Genomic DNA, 18659 nt, shown 5'->3' with positions numbered 1-18659 from the left:
TTGTATTGTGTTGCACATTTTCTACTGATATTTTGGTAAATATCACTTATTTTAATTAACTTGCCATGTTGATTTTATCCTAGCAGCTCGGAGAAAAAGGCCACAGGCTCAGTGAAATAATGCTTTCTCTTGTGCTTCCTGTCTTCCTGACACAACAGACTAGACCTGTCCTGCATACCAAACACAGAGCTGTTCTACCACACTGCCTTGTCTGGTGCTTATCTATACACCATTGGCAGACCCAGTGCTTGTCAGTGTCATCCTTTCAAGTTTAATCTGCCCTCACGGCACCATCAAAGACACTGGTTCGGCAATGGTTCAATTAAATCCATGTGGCTATAGTGAGCTTTGGTTGAGTGGCAATTTCCTTTAAATCCAAAGCTGGGTATTTTATTGACAGCTTGAAATATTGAGTCTCAAAACCCTCAACTTTTTAAAAGAACCGATAAATGGGATTGGTTTATTGCTTGGTGAGGATTTTTATTTGAAATAGAAAACTTCTGTGAATTGAAAAATATGTGAAGGTTCTGCAGGTCTAAAGGTCCAAAACAACATTCTCAAACTGTAAATGCACCTTTAACTTTCAAAAAGTAAAACGTAAAAGGCATAAAAGTCAAAGCTTAAGCAGTATTATCGAAATTCTTGTCAACTTGGGGGCAGCAGGACAAGATTGAACTAAATAATTGAACAGTATCACCTGGTAAATTTCATAATGTGGGTGTTCCCTTGGCTTTGGAGAAGAATAGTATTGATTTTTAAGTCCATTTGGGATCTCCCTTTTGGAGGAAACAGGGTTAGCGACTAAAGACGGAAGTTGATAAACCAAAAATCACAACACTATTGAACTCGGCAAGGATTTATAAAAAGATAATATGGACCCTCTCAACCTTGATATCAATTTGTTGCAGTGAACATTCCTGATATTGCAAGGTGAAAACAATCCTTTGCTGCCCAAAAAGCATTTCTCTGATAGACCACCATTTCAAGTTGTGCTTTGATTTGTTAATCATTCAGGATTTCATATTTGTAAAAAGTTCAACAAAAATTGAGCCCGCGAACTGGTTTACGCAGTCAACCTGGCCAATGGTGCATATACAGTACACCTCAATGTTCAATGTGAAATATGTGCGTGATGAGTCCGGAGTCTAGACGCCAAACTCAAATGTTATGCATCTGTGAATAAACATTTAAAACGTGAGTTGTCTGACTGAACCAGATAAGCTTTTCCTTTTTGCTTGATGCCACCTCATTCTAACAAAGCAAAAGTTGGGAATATAGTTTTATTTCACCTATTTGCTGAGCAATTATTATTCAAGTGAGTGGGCATGTGTCCTTTATCCACTTCTTTCAATACATCCATGGGGAGAGACAGGATAATTCTTTGTTGGATTGTCACTTCTCTTTGTTGGAAGTCTTTTGCGACCTTTCTCCCACAGTCATTTAACACATTGTAAGATATTGATGTGGATTTCAAATGACAATATGAAACAATGTGAAACAATGTGACAATGTTAACAGGGTTGCTCTGTTTAGTGAAGAATACAAACAATTATCACCTGAACCTGCAGCGCTCCTTGGCTTTCAGAGCTTGAGGTGAGTTTCAGTTTGTTGTTTACCTGTTTACCTCAAAGCTTCACGGTTATGGTTTACTCTCACTACTGTAATTGTGTCATTTCTGGCTGTAGCTGGCAGCTGTTTTGCTTTAAAAAGTAACACTGTGGACTACCTGCCAGCGGCAGTAAAAGAGCAGACACTATTGGCAGCTAGTTTGACAACACAGTAGAGCATTTAGCAGCAAGAGACATTTCACAAAGTAGTTGATGGTGAGTAAAACAGAGCTAAAGCGACATTGAACATTTGACATACTTTCAATAATTTGTGATAACAAATATTTGTATAAGTATATTGTTTCTTGTATATCTGCCCTAAGTAAATACACATCTATTTGCTAATAGGTTCAACATTTCAACGTAAAAGGGGTAATCAATAATGTGCACGTTATTCGTTTTTTGGCAAAAAAAAAGTATTTATTGCTGGTATTTAAACAAAATTGTATCACATACAATTTTGGAGAAAGAATAAGTTGAAGACTTAATTACTGTGACCCTCTCAGCTTACAGTGTTGACAAAGAGCTCAAAAAGAGAGAGAAAAAAGAAAGAAGAATCCTTAAAAATTAAGCTTTGATATGTCAAACAATATACACCCCCGAACTTGTACTTCAACACCTTGCTAAATTTTTCTTCCACGCCTCAAAGTAAACAACAAATTCAAAAACAGACAGTAGTGCGCTTGTCCAGAAGTCTGTGAAGGTGCAAGGTGTAAGTGAGATATTATTTGTTGGTGAACTAAATTTGATTGAGATTAAATTAAGTGTGAGAGTCCCAAGACCTTGTCCATGTTGTACCTGCACGTACTGCATTGCACTTTATTGTGTGTGTACAGCTGTCAGTAAGTTGCAAGCCTGAGTGCATTCAGACAAATAAACATCCTAACATGGAGTTAATCAGCTTGTCAGTCAGACTGTCGGGAGCCTGTCATCATCTGATGTACATTTAGCTTGAGCCTGCCAACTACAAATAACCTGATCCCGTGTAATCATGTTTCCCTCAAACACTAACTGTAATTTCTCTGTGTAATGAACTGTACACAGATGCGCCTGTCGACAGCAGCGACGGCAGTGAGAATGATGTCCCTGCTGAACGAGCAGCTGTGGCCAAGAATGGCTACAATACATGAATCTAAGGTCTAAGGACTCAGCCGTAAGAGCACTTTTTCGTAGGGTCAGAGGATGTCTCTCCATCTCACCCATTGCTCTGTAGCCTCCTTGTGGTCAGGTGAGGTAAAAACATGATGTTCACAATAAGAAAGCAGATGTTGAAATAAAATTTGAAAACTAAATGCTGGATTTTATTTTCTTGTCAGGAAATGTATCATATCATAGCATACAGTCCCAAAGTGCAGAAACAATTTTATATTGCCTTGACTAGAGTCAGAGCATCAGTTATTGGCACAAATATCTTCAAGCTTGGATAATTGCAAGTTGATGCCCTCACTTTCTTTTCTTTTTCTACTTCCTGCATACACAGACAAATGTGCATGTTTCAAGCAAAATAGAGCTAAAATGTTTTTCATGGGAATTAAGTAGTTTGTCAGCAGTTATCACGGTCACCAAAATCTATTGTTACATTTTTTTATTTTTTTATTGTGTTTTACAAAGCAGACCCAACCTACTGTAGCTAAGCATGACATGTTGAAGATAAAGCTGCTTTTCCACACCCACGGTCTCCATTTGTGGATGCCCATAGGGCAGAGCCCTATATCAGCAAATGAGAGAATATATGGAAATAAAGCTTGCAGACTTACAAGGCACATGGATAAACTGCCCTGCCTTGTTGCCTAGCTACCACCTACATCCTTCCTGTATTATTGTTATTCTATCTATTTGTTTTCTCTTTATTGCCATTGCAGGCAGAAGACTTGAATAAAGCTGATTATATCGCATGCATACGAGTGTGTACATTATGTTCAGTACAAGTCTGTGTTTCGTTTATTTTATTCTGTCCCTCATCCCTTCTTTTCTCCCTTTACTTATCTGCCACTTCAGAGCTGAGACAACAAGTGCTACCTTCACATGTGTTTTGAATTTAAAACTCATACAGCCAGCACTTTCGGTGTCCTTTATTTTAATTATTTTATTGTATCTGTTCTATCACACATTTTTCACAGTCACCTTTTCCTCTCATTACTTTTCAACAAAGTCATATAACTGTTAGATTTATTTATCCTTAAGCTACATCTTGTCCTTCAGTTCATGTGTCCTTCAGAGCGTGAGCACCGAGGAGAATTACTGACAGGAGCAGTATGCCAGCAGCAGTGTTGACTATGTAAAGACAGAGGGCGAAACTCGCCGGGTGCCACAATTGTATATGGATTGTACAATAAAAGTCTCTTTAAACATTCACCATGCTGTGCAATAAATATATATAGCAAGTCCAATACCGTTTGTGTGTTTTTCAGAATAAAACCACAGTGTGTGCTCACAGCTGAGGAGCAGCGGCGGACATGTGGCTGTTGGGTTAAAGACAAATGAAGGAAACTGAGACCCTGACTGGAATTACAAAGTAGGTTTATCATTGTATTACCGTTTTTAATGCAGTCATTACTATAATTACGACTTACCGTAATACTATTATTATCGGATATGTTATAGGTAATGCTTTTTTTTATGGTGGTACTTGCAATAACATTTGAAAACTGTACTTAACTTCAATAACCTTGTATGGAACTTTTGAACAAAAACTGAAGGATGAGTTGTGAATATACAAGACTTACCTCACTTTAGTGAATAAAAGGCTAAGGCCAATACAAATGTCTGTTATTAGTCTTTTTAGGGCTAAAAAGTTTAAAATGTATTAAGACTTTATGTCACTGAAAGCCATTAATTAATTATTGTGTTGACAGTTTGTTGAAAGGAACCCTAGAGAGAAATTACAATTTCTTTGCTTTGCAATATCTTTTCTATGAATCAAATGCCAATTATTTTCAATGTTTTATTATGCCTGCTATTCTATGTAGAAATACAGAAATGCAATGAAACATATTTCCTGACAAAGGCAATATCAGAAGGTTGCAGCAAACTCTGAAGTTAAAAGGACCCTATTTAAGAAGCCAAAAGCTGTACATTTACGTGGGGATAATGTAATTTAACCAGCAAATATTTGATGTGACATTTACTTAATGAAGAGAGATAGAAATCTGCGAGAGACGAGGGGAGCACATTCAGAACCCGCTCTGGTTTCCTCTCCTGGACGTTTAACCTTTGCTGTTTGAACAGAGTTTGTTGAATATGTTGATGAAATTAGCCCCCTCGGATGCGTCTGACCGGTGTTTGTGCCTTGATCGGTGAGTCAGGCGTAGCTCTGGGCAGATGGTGGTCGGAGTGGTGCATACGGTATGATTGATAATCATCAGGAGTGCTGACCTCTACCATGATGTATTCAAGCATCCAACAAACCTCAGTTAGAGTTCATCCCTGCATAATGAATAAGGGCAGAAATTCGAAAACAAAACAAAAGCCATCTTCAGTTTTCAGTTTCCCTCCTACATCCCCTCCCTCGTGGTTTCGTATGAAAAACAGAAATATTCGGACAAAATGCAGTTCCAATGTTTGTTCAGGTTGGGAGACAAACTGAAGTGCTTATCATTTTAATCAAGGACGGTTACTTCGATGAAGTGTCGCAGGGTCAATCAGCAAAGATCAGTTTTATTATTAAAGAAAAATACACCCACATGATTTTTCAGAAATAGGCACAACGCTGCACACTACCATATGTTTGTATTTGTTGGCTGAGAGAGGTCTTTGACATCTGGCATTCGTTGCTTCACATTTCTTTAGCTGCTTTAAACTGTTATTTACTCGGTGTGGGAATAGTTTTGGTGCAATCCATCCAATAATGCCATGTCCATACTTTATTTGTTCTTTGCAAAATCCAAGAAATATGACGGTTAGTTTGAAAAATAACTGCATCATCACTTCAATTATAAGTAGTATTTGATAACATAGGTAAGGTGACTTAAGCTGACAGTACTGATGTTTCTCACACACACACACACACACACACACACACACACACACACACACACACACACACACACACACACACACACACACACACACACACACACACACAAATGATCTGTGTCTTTCCTACAGTATAAAGGCTGCTTAACTGCTATTGAGTAGGAAATTAAATGTAATGTGCTTTGGTGCTTTGTTTATTGCAGATGTATGCGGTGTAAACGGTCATGGCATCGTCTTCAATTGCACAACCAAACACACACAAATTTACACACACGTTGGCAAATTAAAGTACACAGGATAAACCCCCCCTGAGATCGGTCAGCTTGTTTTCACACATGCACACAAACACACCTGGTACACTGTATGTAAGCATGTGATACCTGTGAGAATGTGTCACCTCACTCTGTTCCCACTGGGTCTGAGGATGGATCAGTGTGTGTCTGGTGTGTGTGGGTGTGCATGTGTGTGTGTGTGTGTTTAAGTGTCTGAGTTTATGTGTGCTTGTTTTTGTAGTGCGGAAGAGAAACTAACTGTGCTTCCCTACTGTTTTTTAGTCGTTACAACATGTTTTATTCATCTATATAAGAGATCAGAGTAGTCCATTTGTCAACATCGAAACATTATATTTTTTGTGCGTGTGTTTGTGTGTGTGTGGGGGGGGAAGGGGGGAGGGTGGGATCAGGGACAGGTGCTTTAAAGAACACCTTTGACTCATGGTCTCTTCTCTAATTAAGTTTAGGCTCTTTATGTGCATAATGTATGTGTGTGTGTGTGTGTGTGTGTGTGTGTCTACTTATCTGCCGTGGGAAAGGTTTGCATTTAACGCTCCCTTACCCTTTGATAATCTATATTATCTCTTCTGAAAACCTAGTTACAGTGCACCACATATTACAATACCGGTACAATCTGAAACTTTGAACATAGATTTTTTCTGATGTGTAAACCTTTAGTCATCACAGCAGACTGTTACACATGTAAGGCTGATCTGAAAATGTATGAAGTATTACATGTCTGATCTTCTCATGTAAAGGCTACATTTTTGAAAAATCCTTTCCCCAGATCTGTTGCTGCATTTCAGAAGATCTACACCAGTGCACAGATTGATATAAAACAGAGATGGTTCAGTCTCTATGTGCAAAAATAAGCCTGTATCCACCAGCTGGGAAGATGGTCTTTACCCTGAGTGGGAGTTGTTGGCTGAAAAGAAAGTAAAGAGAGAATTATTTTAAGGACAATACTGATGGTGGTGAGATATTTTTTTGTCTTTTGTCAGACACAATTACATTCAGTTGAGTTCTTTATGTTAGTGATTTTGTGTGTGTTTATTTGAAACCTGCTTGGGTGAAATGAGATTTGTTGAAGTCCGTTTTGGTTTATTTAGCAATTTGTCACAAAGGCTTTCTTTATCAGCTCAGTCCCATTGTGTTTTGTTTAATCAAATGATTCAAAACGTGTCTATCAACGGTATGGATTAAAGAGGAAAGGGGAAAAGTTATACATTATAAACTGATTTTGATGCCTAAAAATGATTTACAATTTAGTCACATCTAACAGGGATTTATTCCAAGATTACTTCAGTATGGGATAGCAAGGGACCCATCCCACTTGGGCTTTTAAACACAATTACCTTGCACATTTCTTTACCATACAGTTTATTGATTAAATAAACACATTAACCAAACTGTAGAGGTTTTTTTTGAGCAGAGATATTGTCCAAAGGACTGAGTGCATCCAGTCCAAATTTGCATTTCCTGCTTGGGCAAGTCAAATCGTGCCTGCCACCCACAAACTATTTTCCACCTGCTGCCCACCGAAATCAACAATAGTGAAGCACAGCCCGGGACAAACACAAACAGACTCAACAGAGTGCACAAAGTGGCCACGCTCTTCAGATTAACTTTTATCCTCCCAGATGAGACCTGTTGTCTTTACCTGTGAGTGCTCCGCATTCAAAACAATATGGACACCATAGTGGAACAATACTCGCCTTTTTTTTCTCTCGCTTGAGTTAATGCTTCATGATCACACTTGAAAGCTCTTGAAAAGCAATTAAATTGCGGGTTAGAGCAAGTGTGTTTCCTCAAGCCACGTTTAAGGGTACACACAAGCAACACAAAGCAATTGTTTTCAGACAATTTTTGGAGACACTTCATAATTTGTACTGTATTAAACCAAACTAAGTCTTTGTTATTTTTGATGAGCACTCTAACTGTTCACTTTAATGTCCTATTACAGCAAGACCTCCAATCATGGAGAGGGTCAGGGACGAAGCGGGAGGGGGAAAGGAGAGGAGGGGATCGGGTTTCTCAGCCGCTCTGTACCCTAATCCAGGATTTGGAAACGGGATGAGGAGAATGCAGGTAAGGACAATCAAACGTAACAACAATACCGACATGGGATTGGTAGGTGGGGGGAGGTGGGGGTGAGCAGCTTGATAGGAAAAAGGGCGCCTCATATGTCCAGAGAGGGGTGGTGAGCTGTAGGTGGGTGGTATATAAATACCTGCAGTAGACAAGGGCGGCAAAATGCTGAGGTGGTGACAGACACTGGTTGACCTGCATCTGTTAAAGCGAAAGGAGACAGAGACATGCACTGCAGACGGCTCAATGAGGGAAAGTTTGGTAGTTGAGAAACACATTTGAGCAGATCCATTAGTAACCTGATCCTCATCACTATTTATCTTCAAGAGTTTTGGATGGGGGTACAGATGCGACGTAGACTTCAATGAGTTCTGTCTGAAGCGCTGTAATTCATTTCCCTTTGAGAGGAAAAAGGTAACAGTTCACAGTTTCCTGGAGTAAAACTGTGTTTGGTTGAAATAGGGAGAAAAAGTAAAGGAAGACCAGAAGCCCAAGAAAAGGCTCAATAAGACGACAGGAAGACAAAAGGAAAGAAGAGAAATTTCAAGAAATTCATAGGACAGGGAAAGCAACAATGGGAGACAAGTCCAATTGAACAAGAGAAATAACAAAGAAAAGAATCCAGTTAAGGATCCCGTCAAACTTCAGTGAACCATCGGGACCATTCAAGGGAGGCCAGAGAAGAATGGCATGCCAGGCATTTAGCGCTGATTCTTTCAACACACTTGCAGGAGATTCCCCCTTGCCAATCCTCATGCACCACGCCTCCACCGGCGACTGCCTGCCAGTCAATTCTCATGCTCACAGCATGGTTTCTGCAGGTAATATACTCTCAAATGATCTTCTGTTGATACACACATCTTCCTCTGTAAGAAATCCTTCTCCTCCCATTGTGCCTTAACTTTTGTTGCCCATTATTTGTTCTGAGATAGTTATGCTTTCACGGTCGCAAAGTTGGAGGAGATTGGGAATTTACAGTGTGTGAACGACATGGACCATGACCCACATTGTGTTGTTGTGACGTTAAATCCCAGCTGCAATAAGCCAGGCCTCTAACAACTACTTCAGTCCTCCACTTGAGCCTTGTAAGGCTTACAGAAGAGGGCGCATTGGCATAGTGGCTCTTGCTGTGACAAAGTAAGATTTACTCTGAAAATGACTACAGTACGAGCATATATGAAGCCCCAGGGGGTGCCGCAGATGAGCGATGTCTCGTATAGTTCCTCCTATAGACCCTTAACTGAACCAACAGTGCTTCACTCCACATGCTGATGCTTCCTTGTCAGCCACAGTTGTGTTTTTCAGGGAATTGGGAGAATGAATTGGATTGGAAAATACATTTATTCAAAAGCATCCCAAATTATGTAAATGCATTTAATCAGCTGGTTTGGCCCAGCTGTCTCTACTCAGTGGATAATTGCTTTGAGGATATGTTATCGGTATGGCAAACTCCCCAAAGTCTCTTTTTTTCACAATGGAGAACACTTCCTGTGAGTTTCAGTGAGTGCTGATTGTTATAGCTTAGAAAAGAGGAGCAAAGATTGTGCAGCGTTATGAATACAAAGCATTTATATGTGGCAGCAAAAACATATCTTGCAAATAGCCTGATAATTATTAAGAATTTGTGGAATATTGCTGGCTCATATTATTTCTGACTTCCAATTAGTCTTTGAAATACATTTTTCTAAAATAGGGTTAGGGTTAATAATTTCAAAAGTAAATTCCCAATTATACCAGGATTTTCCTGGAAAAGGTATTCGTGTTGATGTGGGAGAATTGATCATCATACATGACACAGAGAACAAAGACACTGTTTATATATAAATGTACTGTACATATTAGAGCTTGACTGTGGATCAAGCTGCATAAAGAGATGAATAGATGAATAATTTAGCAATAAGCAGAGGACATGACCAGACCCATGTCTGACTACATTTGAATACACTAAGTAGAGATGAGCATTTACAAAATCAAAGGTTTTAAGAGGAGTCTTTATCAACTGTAACTTGGCAACAGTGTCATAATAAATTCACTTAGAGGCACAATCGTATGTTTGGGCTTGTTGATACGCTTTATTTGTTCATTTAAAACCACTTTTTCTGAATGTTGTTGATGGTGTTCTATCTTTGCCTCGTGTAACTGTATTTACAAAGAAGTGTAAAGCTGTACCTGTATTCATTTCTACAGTAGCTGACATTTATTTCCAGTGTAGCTTAAATAATAAATGTGTTACATTTAGATTGTTTTACTCTCTGTTCTTGGTCCAGCCTGACATGGTGATGGGCTTTGGGAAAAACTCAAATAATGTCAGACATCATCATCTTTCTGTTTGATGAGATAGAGCTTTCATGAGCAAACAAACTTACCAATATGTTTTACATTGTATTTTTAAACAGAGAAGTAAATTAAGATCTTTATTGTGAGTGAGAAATTGCATGTCTGGCAATGTTAGTTAAGAGGCATTTACATATCCTTAAGAACCCTCTTCAAATCAAATTTAAAAATATGATTGAGTCCTGTGCCAACACCTAAAAGTTGTTTTTAAAATATTTGTCAAACTCTTTTCCCAACTGTATTTACTTTAGTGTTTAATCTGCTGCTGTTTTGTTCAGTGCTCACAATTTAACCACATTTGTCTCCATCAGTATCCTCCGGGCTGTCCCTGGGCCAGCACTCTAAGCGCTCCCACATGCACCTGTCCACGTCCTCCCTCAGCAACGCTCTTGGGAACGCCCCCCCTGGACTACATTACCCAGTCACCCCCTGTCACTACAGCAACCAGCAGGCCACCTATGGCATGATGGCAGGTGAGTTGTGGCGATGGAATTTGTAATAACTGTTGCAGCGCTGTTAATTAAACTGTTGGTCAACCAACAAACTATTCATCATCAAGAACACTGACGGTTGATTAAGCATGTCATTAATATAATCAAACACTGCTGCTCCTGGCAACCCAGTAGAGTGGTTGAAAAATGATTATTGTGCAGATAATATTAATGGTCCCACCCTCCCCTCCTCTCTCTCTGTAGCTCAGGAGATGCTCTCTGCCAGTATTTCTCAGACTCGTATCCTGCAGACATGTGGTGTCCCTCACCCCAACATGGTGGGCAGTGCGAACCCATTGCAAGGTAATGATCTGATACACGCACGCACGCACGCACGCACGCACGCACGCACGCACGCACGCACACACACACACACACACACACACACACACACACACACACACACACACACACACACACACACACACACACACACACACACACACACACACACACACAATAATTTCCTTTCCTGGCCTGCAACTAAATCAGATAAATTGCGCAGACAATTTGTTTATCCCAATTTAATTAAAAAACGTGTTACCAGTTTAAATCAATTTCAGACTTGATTACTTCGCCTAATGTTTGAGCTCTTTAGGGCACCTTGCCATAACCGTCAAAGACAAATTGTCGCTTCCTCTCCCATCCTGCAGAAAGAGCAGAAATATTATTCAGAAGCTATGTAAGAAACTGTCATGGGGAATAGTGTCTATTTTTCTTTAATAAACAGTTTTTTCTTGCAATAAGGTTCTGGTTGCAAATTCTTTCTTTTTATTAATGCCCGAAAATGCTTTTCACATTCAGACATACATTTGTTGAACATATTCCAAAGTCTGAAGTAGATACAAATAATGGGTGGGAAAAAAATAACCAGTAAGAATGCAACCCTGCAGACGCTAAACAAACAACATTTCGAGAGGAAATGAGACTGCAGCTTCTCTTTTAACAGACAATGTTGATAGGGTTTTAATCACTTGAGTGCAGACCCGGAGAAATCAACCTACTCCCATTAATGGTCCAATAAAATGGTATTGTCGGCAGTGTCCCAGGTGGCGCTGAAATACATCAAGATTTAAATTAAACGGCTGGCCACATTTATTACCTTCAGGAGGTCCTCACAGAATGAAACTTGCTCTAAGTGCTCAACAACAGCACTCAGCAGAGGGATATTTGAGAGGAAAGGGCAGGGACAGAGTTAATAGCATTTAACAAAACTCTGTCATTATGTGAACTGGAAGAGACAAGGTCACTGAAGAAATTTGGCCCTTTAATCTTTCCTTTCTAAAGCTGCGCTTATCTATTTTTTATATTAACAATGGATCAAATGACTTAGTGTAATGTGAAAGATGTCTCTGTGAATGCACAGGGAGTTATAAACTCTGGCAGTTCTTCTGTTTTATGAAGATATTTAGCAACCTTTTACCAGTCACAGCAGGCAAACGATAACCCCACTGTAGGCTACCTGACCAGCATACAATAGCACACAGTGGAGCATGACGCAACCGAAGAGTGGAGTATTCTCCTCCACAGTTGAAGGAGACCAAATCATAGCGAAAAACTAGAATGGCTTTTGGAGAGCACACATCTCCCTCAAAGGCCAATGGTACATTATTGTGCTCCTTGGATATTCCTCAGTCGGGGAGCCATTCTTCCGATTCGGGTATTCATGAGCATTAAGTCGTAATACATCAAAAACATAGAATCTCAAAAATAAGATATGTTGTTTTTAACCATTCAGACTGTTTATACAACACGTCTATATATCTTTAAGAGGAGTTGCTGGTCCAATTTGAGTGGGCGTTCATGTGAGTTTTCCCAGTCAGGAACTATTTTTTTTTCATAAACCCCATGCATGTAAGTGAAATACAATATGAGTTTCCATCACCATAATTCTGATCTGCTACTCCATTTTATTGGTTCTACCCTTGGTCCTAAATTTCCACCTTTCCACCAAGTCTCCAGAACTTCTGGCCAGTAGATTCTATACAACTTTAGCCGCAAATATTACCACCCTTTGGTGGAGGTAATGAAAGGGAGTATTACAATTATCAGGTGGCCGTACAATGAATCCTATATGCTACTGTAACTCCCTATCGGATGGACACGTAAATTGGCATCTGAAACTTTGTCCAACATTTAATGGTAGTATGAAGTTCAGTCATTATATGAACTATCTTTGCTCAGCAGTATAGCATTTGGAGGGTCCACTTGCAAAAAGGCCTGTGAGGTGCTTTGACAAACTCACTCAGTCCACATGTGATTTCAAAGGCGCTTGTTGTCCAGTCTGTCTCAACAGCACACAAAAAACTGATGTGTGCAGTGAAGCAGAGCTGTGTGTGCACTCTCCAGGGAGCAGTGCAGGCATCCCGGCAAGAACAAAGCAAACTCTTCTCTCTTTATCCAACATGGAGAGGAGAAAAGCCTCTCCCTGGATCCTCCATTTCCCAAAACGACTGTTGTCTTCCTCAGGGGTAAAGAGTGCGGGCAATCATTCCTTCCATAGTAAACAAATAAGCTGCATGTGTATTATTTTCTGGTGTTAAGAGGAGTATCTTAATTTAAGTTTTCATAGAGAAAATGTTCTGAAAATTATAGGCAGATATTACCTTTTAGACTTAATGCTGCATTTTGTCTGCCACTTTGAGAAATTCAAACAGTGTGCAGTGTTCATCTGCATTCAGTATTTCTGCCAGTCCAGGGAGAGTCCAAAAGTGTCTCAAGCACTGCTTTTGTTGGGGGATATTTTTCAGATAAAGCTTCCTTGGCAATCATTTTTCAGTGTTCTATGGGAGAAAAAAATATGACCATGTGTTATGCTCAAACTGTAAAGGAGATGTCAGATTGCACATGCTCATCAAACTACATCCTTTATAAAGCGTATAAAACAAGTTAACATTTCAATCATAATGTAGGTAGGATATGAGGCAGGTGTGTTTGGCTCGCTAAATGAAGTACAAGAGTAAGTAGTTATGTGATATAGTTACTACTGCATTACAATTCCACTGTCACAAGAGGGGAGTGTTGCGTTGCGCATTTAACAGCAGATATAATGTCAGCAACGTTGATAAAATCAAAAGAGCGCTATTCCTGGTTCAGAGTGGACTGAAACCAACATTTGGCTACTGTCAGACTTACATCATAAATTAGGTGTTACCTATTGCCAGTTCTTAGAGTATGATGAAGTAAAATGTATAAATGCAGTTGTTTTTCTACCACTGCAGCTGTGCTGTGCTAAGAGTAGAGGCAATGAAAAGCATCATTACATTATATGTCACTTGTGAGACGCTTTTATCCAAAGCGATTTACATACTTTCAATACTGTGGGCAACCCACACAGGAGCAATTCCAGGTGAAGTGTCTTGCACAGGGACACAATGAAAGGCTGACTGCAGTTCGGATGGAAGCAGCTCTCCCCTGAGCCAAAGATCAACGCACTAGCCCACTGAGCCACAGCTTCCTCATACTCCGAACAACAATTAGTCAAATACCCATCTGCTAATCTGGCTGTAATCTGGCATCAATGCTGACAAAAAGAATAAGCTTGTGGCAGCAATAGCCAGCAGTAGTCACCGACAGCCGCACAAAAAAGAGACACTCTTGAATATGAAGGTAAAAGCCTTCAAAGTGTTATACAACAACAACAACAAAATGAATGGAGACAACTGTGATACCTTTTAAACTAAAAAGTGAGCTTTGTGTGGCAGCGCTGATGCCAAGGATTTCAATACTCCAAAAAGAAATGTGAAGGAGCTTGTTAAATTACAGATAAACTGCAGAGATGAATATCTGAAATAAATCACATAAAGGGATAGGGGAAGGAATATAAGGAAGGGAAGGACATTCACTTAATAAAGAATACAATATATAATGGTTATCATAGCAAGAATGTGACAATAATACATAAATGTAAACCTGCTCTTCCAGCAGTTTTTACTCTAAGAAGTTCAAGGGGTCTCAAAGGGGGCATGTCAGAACTTTTTTTTTATGCTGTGAAAGTAAAGCATGTCAGCGTACAAGTGGGGAAAGTGTCCATGGTGCTCACATCCCCCTTATGACAGTCTGAGGGTCTCCCTTGAGACTCCTGCTGCACAAATAATGTTCCCTTCTCAAGCTGTCTTTCTCTTCCTCTAGGGTCTCTTACTCCTTGCTTGTACAAGTTTCCAGATCATGGTCTAAGTAGCGGTTCCTGTGCATTAAGCCATAGTTTCTCCACATTGCCCCCGGCCCTCCTCACCACTGATGAGGCCCCTGGGGTCCCAAGTATTGCCGACATAAAAACTGACGGCCATAGAAAAAACATGCGGGACCTAGAAGATGTCCCTCCCATGGACTCCCCGCAGATACGAGAGCTGGAGATGTTTGCCAATGACTTCAAAATACGCAGGATCAAACTTGGTGAGTCATATTACTAGATGGCCAAAAAAAGCCTCAAAACTGAATAATTAGAACGGTGATTCTCAGAATTATATAAATGATTTATCTTTTATTTTGACCTCCAGGCTACACGCAGACTAATGTAGGAGAGGCTCTCGCTGCAGTGCATGGCTCAGAGTTCAGCCAGACTACAATCTGCCGCTTTGAGAATCTGCAGCTGAGCTTCAAGAATGCCTGCAAACTCAAAGCCATTCTGGCTAAATGGCTTGATGAAGCAGAGCTGGCCGGCGGTGAGTCACACGCATCCATTCCACTCCAAAAACCCCCGTTTACGGAATTTATTTAAACATAACCTTTAGCTGTGTTGTGTCAATGTAAGTTGTAAATCCACTTATGACTCATTTGATACCCCCTCATCGCATGATGCATACTGTACATCAGTGAGCTGTGAGCAGTTTCTCTTCTCAATACAGAAACAAGATATTATTTTTCCTTTCTGCAGCCTTGTACAACGATAAATTAGGAATGAACGAGCGGAAGAGGAAAAGGAGAACCACTATCAGGTATGACCGCTTATACTGTAAGCATATAACAATGCATACCATACACTGATGTTTCAGTTTTATTGAGTTCATTTTCGCTTCTCTTTACCTTGCAGTCTGGGAGCTAAGGAGGCCCTGGAACGCAGCTTTGTGGAAAAAAGTAAGCCGTCCTCCCAGGAAATAGCCCGGATAGCTAAAGGCCTCCATCTGGAGAAGGAGGTGGTGAGAGTCTGGTTCTGCAACAGACGACAAAGAGAAAAACGGGTCAAAACCACCCTGAACCTCAGCTCCTGTTTGACCAAACTGAGCCCACACTGCATCACACAAATGAGCAAAGTACAAAGACCAATGACATAGCTTAGGGGTCACCTTTAGTTCGATGGAGGCTCCTTCATGACCACAGCTGGTGGAAAGTGTTCTCCTTTAAAATTAAATGTCTGACAGAAAACCCTTTAAAGTTGAACAACAAACAACACAGGCTGCCGTCATTCTGCAATAAGCAGCTGCCGATGCCCTTTGAAACTATTCCATTGATTTAACATTCAGATGATAATTTATATCTAGTGAAGGTCAACCATACAAGAAAACAACAACTGAAAAACACCTCAGCTATAACAACATGAGTCCAAAGCAGAACGTGTTTAATTTAAAGAGGCAATTTGCTGCAGGATTTGTATGTTTTTTATTTGTTTTTTATTTGAAGATAAATGTGTATTTACAGTATTTAAAATGCTTTATTCTCCCCAAAAATCCCATCATAAAAATGTGATGTCTTAAAGTTAAACCTGAAAACATAAAAGGTTTTCATTGACCACATATGTATGATCTCACAGTTTGATGCTGCAGCTACCATTACCTGACATTTCAGTGTTCTTTGTATTGGCTGTACCTTACCTGCTACAAGTATACTGACAGTATATTAAATACACAGACCAAATATAATGCATCAGCCCCAGCGTGCAGGTGAGCTGTCATAGTTCTGTGCCTTTCTAAAAACAAATATTAGCCTAAGTTGTGTTCCTCTTTTTCGAGACTAAAGGTCCTTATTGTTGATGAAATGTTGTTCATTTAAATGTATTGTAGTTGTATTTTTTTTTAGATTATCTGTTAATTGAAAAACATGTGTTTTATTTAAATGAAAATAGCTGTGGCCAAAAAAGTTATATATTTAAAATGTCAGAATAACTTATTTATTTGATAATATATTATGTTGATCTACTTAGCTGAGCACAATCTCCTTGATTTATGGTTTGACGTCAGGAGTGTGTAAAACCGCCCGACATTTTGTCCCCACATGAATCTGCCGTTTCCTTATAAGATAGATTCACTTCACTTTGTGGATGTTCTGCCTTTGTTGTGGCTGCCTTGACAAAGTGTCATACAAAGAAGATTATTAAGACATTGACCTGGTTGGGATGACGAATGTGAAAGGTCTGAAAAAGTTACATCGGGTGCCATTCATTTGTGAAAGGAAGACATATACATTAGTATGCGTACGTTCTTATAGTTCAGAAAAAATAAAAGTATTGCCATCATTCCACTTGATTAAACATATTGAATAAATATGCCAAAGACAGTTGGTGAGTACATATGCTAACACATATATTGAGCTAGGGTATTTCACTTCCCAGGCTCTGAAGAGTAAATCAGTTTAATGCATTTTTAACAATAAAGGAGAACCCTTTCATGCAGAGCTTCATGAACCATCGCTCATTTTTTACTAATGTCATTATAAGAACCTGTGAATACATTAGGTGGGAGAGAGAGGTTACTGTATGTGTAAAGCATGAACCGAACACTCTACGGGTCCGTCACTAGGGATTCATAAATAAAGCTGGAAGACACCTTAATTCAGGAACAAGCAGTTTCTGCTGTGATTCATGTACAGCAGTCTCACTGGAGAGCTGTCAGGGGAAATAAATGCAGCAGGGTCATGGACACATTTCTGAGGCTGCGTGGTGAAAGTTATAGGCACAATATGCTGAATAGTATAAAGCTACTGGGCTTCTAAGGGCTGCTCTGACTGATGTGCTAACACTACTGCTTTCAAACTTCACCTCCTTTCTAAGTTTGATGCTTCACTTTTTATATATTATGGGAACATTGTGCTATTTTCACTTGTTTAATTGTTTGCATATACTTTTAGCAAGATTACTGAAACAATATGCATCTATAAAAGCACAATGCTTGTATTGCAATATCTGATGTGTTTCCATTTAATACAAAACCACAGTTAAATAGACACTATCATGCTAATTGTAAGGTTCATATTTGGATGTTGTGCCTCTGCTGTGACATGTTTCCACACCTTATTCTTCAAAACGGTCTTTCAGCACCTCTTTTCACCCTGTCTGAGACCAGAGCCCAGTCTGCTCTGGTTGGATAGCTGGAGGGCTCTGTTGTGATTGGTCAACTGCTTAGAAATGTCCAGCCCTTTAGTCTATCACAAATAATGTGTTGGAGGGCTAGCCAATAGAAGTGTTACCTAATGATAATGATGTCACTATGTTACAGAAGTAAACAAAGGAGTACAACCAAAGCGTTTCAAGAGATACGGTGGGGGAGTGTGTGCAGGGAACTTGGGATTTTATCCAAAAAAACAACAGGGCCCCTTTAATGCTGTTTCAGTTACTTTTCTGGTGTTTCTTTCATACATTTGGCTCCAGTTATTGATTCTTCTTCAGCTTGCATCTGTGTCAGTCATCCACATTTTGCTTCCTAGGATTGTGCCAATGGCAAGTTAATAGTTGGAAAATGACAAAAGCCCCTGACTTAACTTTTTACATTGATGCCAAGAAGAAGTATCCCGACCTCTGTTCAGCAGATTGAGTTCTGGGACACACTATAGAATCCCCCTGCAGCGTGAAAACAATTTAAGAAGTCGATATTCCTTATTGGTGCACAATAAAGATATGTACTATTCTATAATCAGATTGCTGCACGCTTTGTAGGAACTTGAGCAAGATTCAAGGGTGT

At 39.6% G+C, this 18659-nt stretch overlaps 1 protein-coding gene across 1 annotated transcript; it reads left to right on the top strand.

Moving 5' to 3' along the window:
* Positions 1-8627: 8627 nt before the first annotated feature.
* Positions 8628-16040, top strand: pou1f1 (POU class 1 homeobox 1). The gene is made up of 7 exons (XM_063888338.1): positions 8628-8763; positions 10588-10749; positions 10972-11070; positions 14899-15162; positions 15267-15431; positions 15644-15704; positions 15800-16040. The coding sequence occupies exons 1-7, from the start codon at positions 8628-8630 to the stop codon at positions 16038-16040; spliced, it is 1128 nt and encodes a 375-aa protein (XP_063744408.1).
* Positions 16041-18659: the final 2619 nt, after the last annotated feature.

This window comes from Eleginops maclovinus, chromosome 7 (assembly GCF_036324505.1).
Source record: "Eleginops maclovinus isolate JMC-PN-2008 ecotype Puerto Natales chromosome 7, JC_Emac_rtc_rv5, whole genome shotgun sequence".
Classification (NCBI taxonomy): Eukaryota; Metazoa; Chordata; class Actinopteri; order Perciformes; family Eleginopidae; genus Eleginops; species Eleginops maclovinus.
This window is presented reverse-complemented; position numbering and strand designations above follow the sequence as displayed.

Bases quoted from the DNA above. Each gene is read 5' to 3' on its own strand.
- pou1f1 (XM_063888338.1), top strand. From the start codon at position 8,628: ATGGCATGCCAGGCATTTAGCGCTGATTCTTTCAACACACTTGCAGGA. The intron at 8,764-10,587 runs GTAATATACTCT...TGTCTCCATCAG, and splicing joins TCACAGCATGGTTTCTGCAG to TATCCTCCGGGCTGTCCCTG. The intron at 15,163-15,266 runs GTGAGTCATATT...TTTGACCTCCAG, and splicing joins AATACGCAGGATCAAACTTG to GCTACACGCAGACTAATGTA.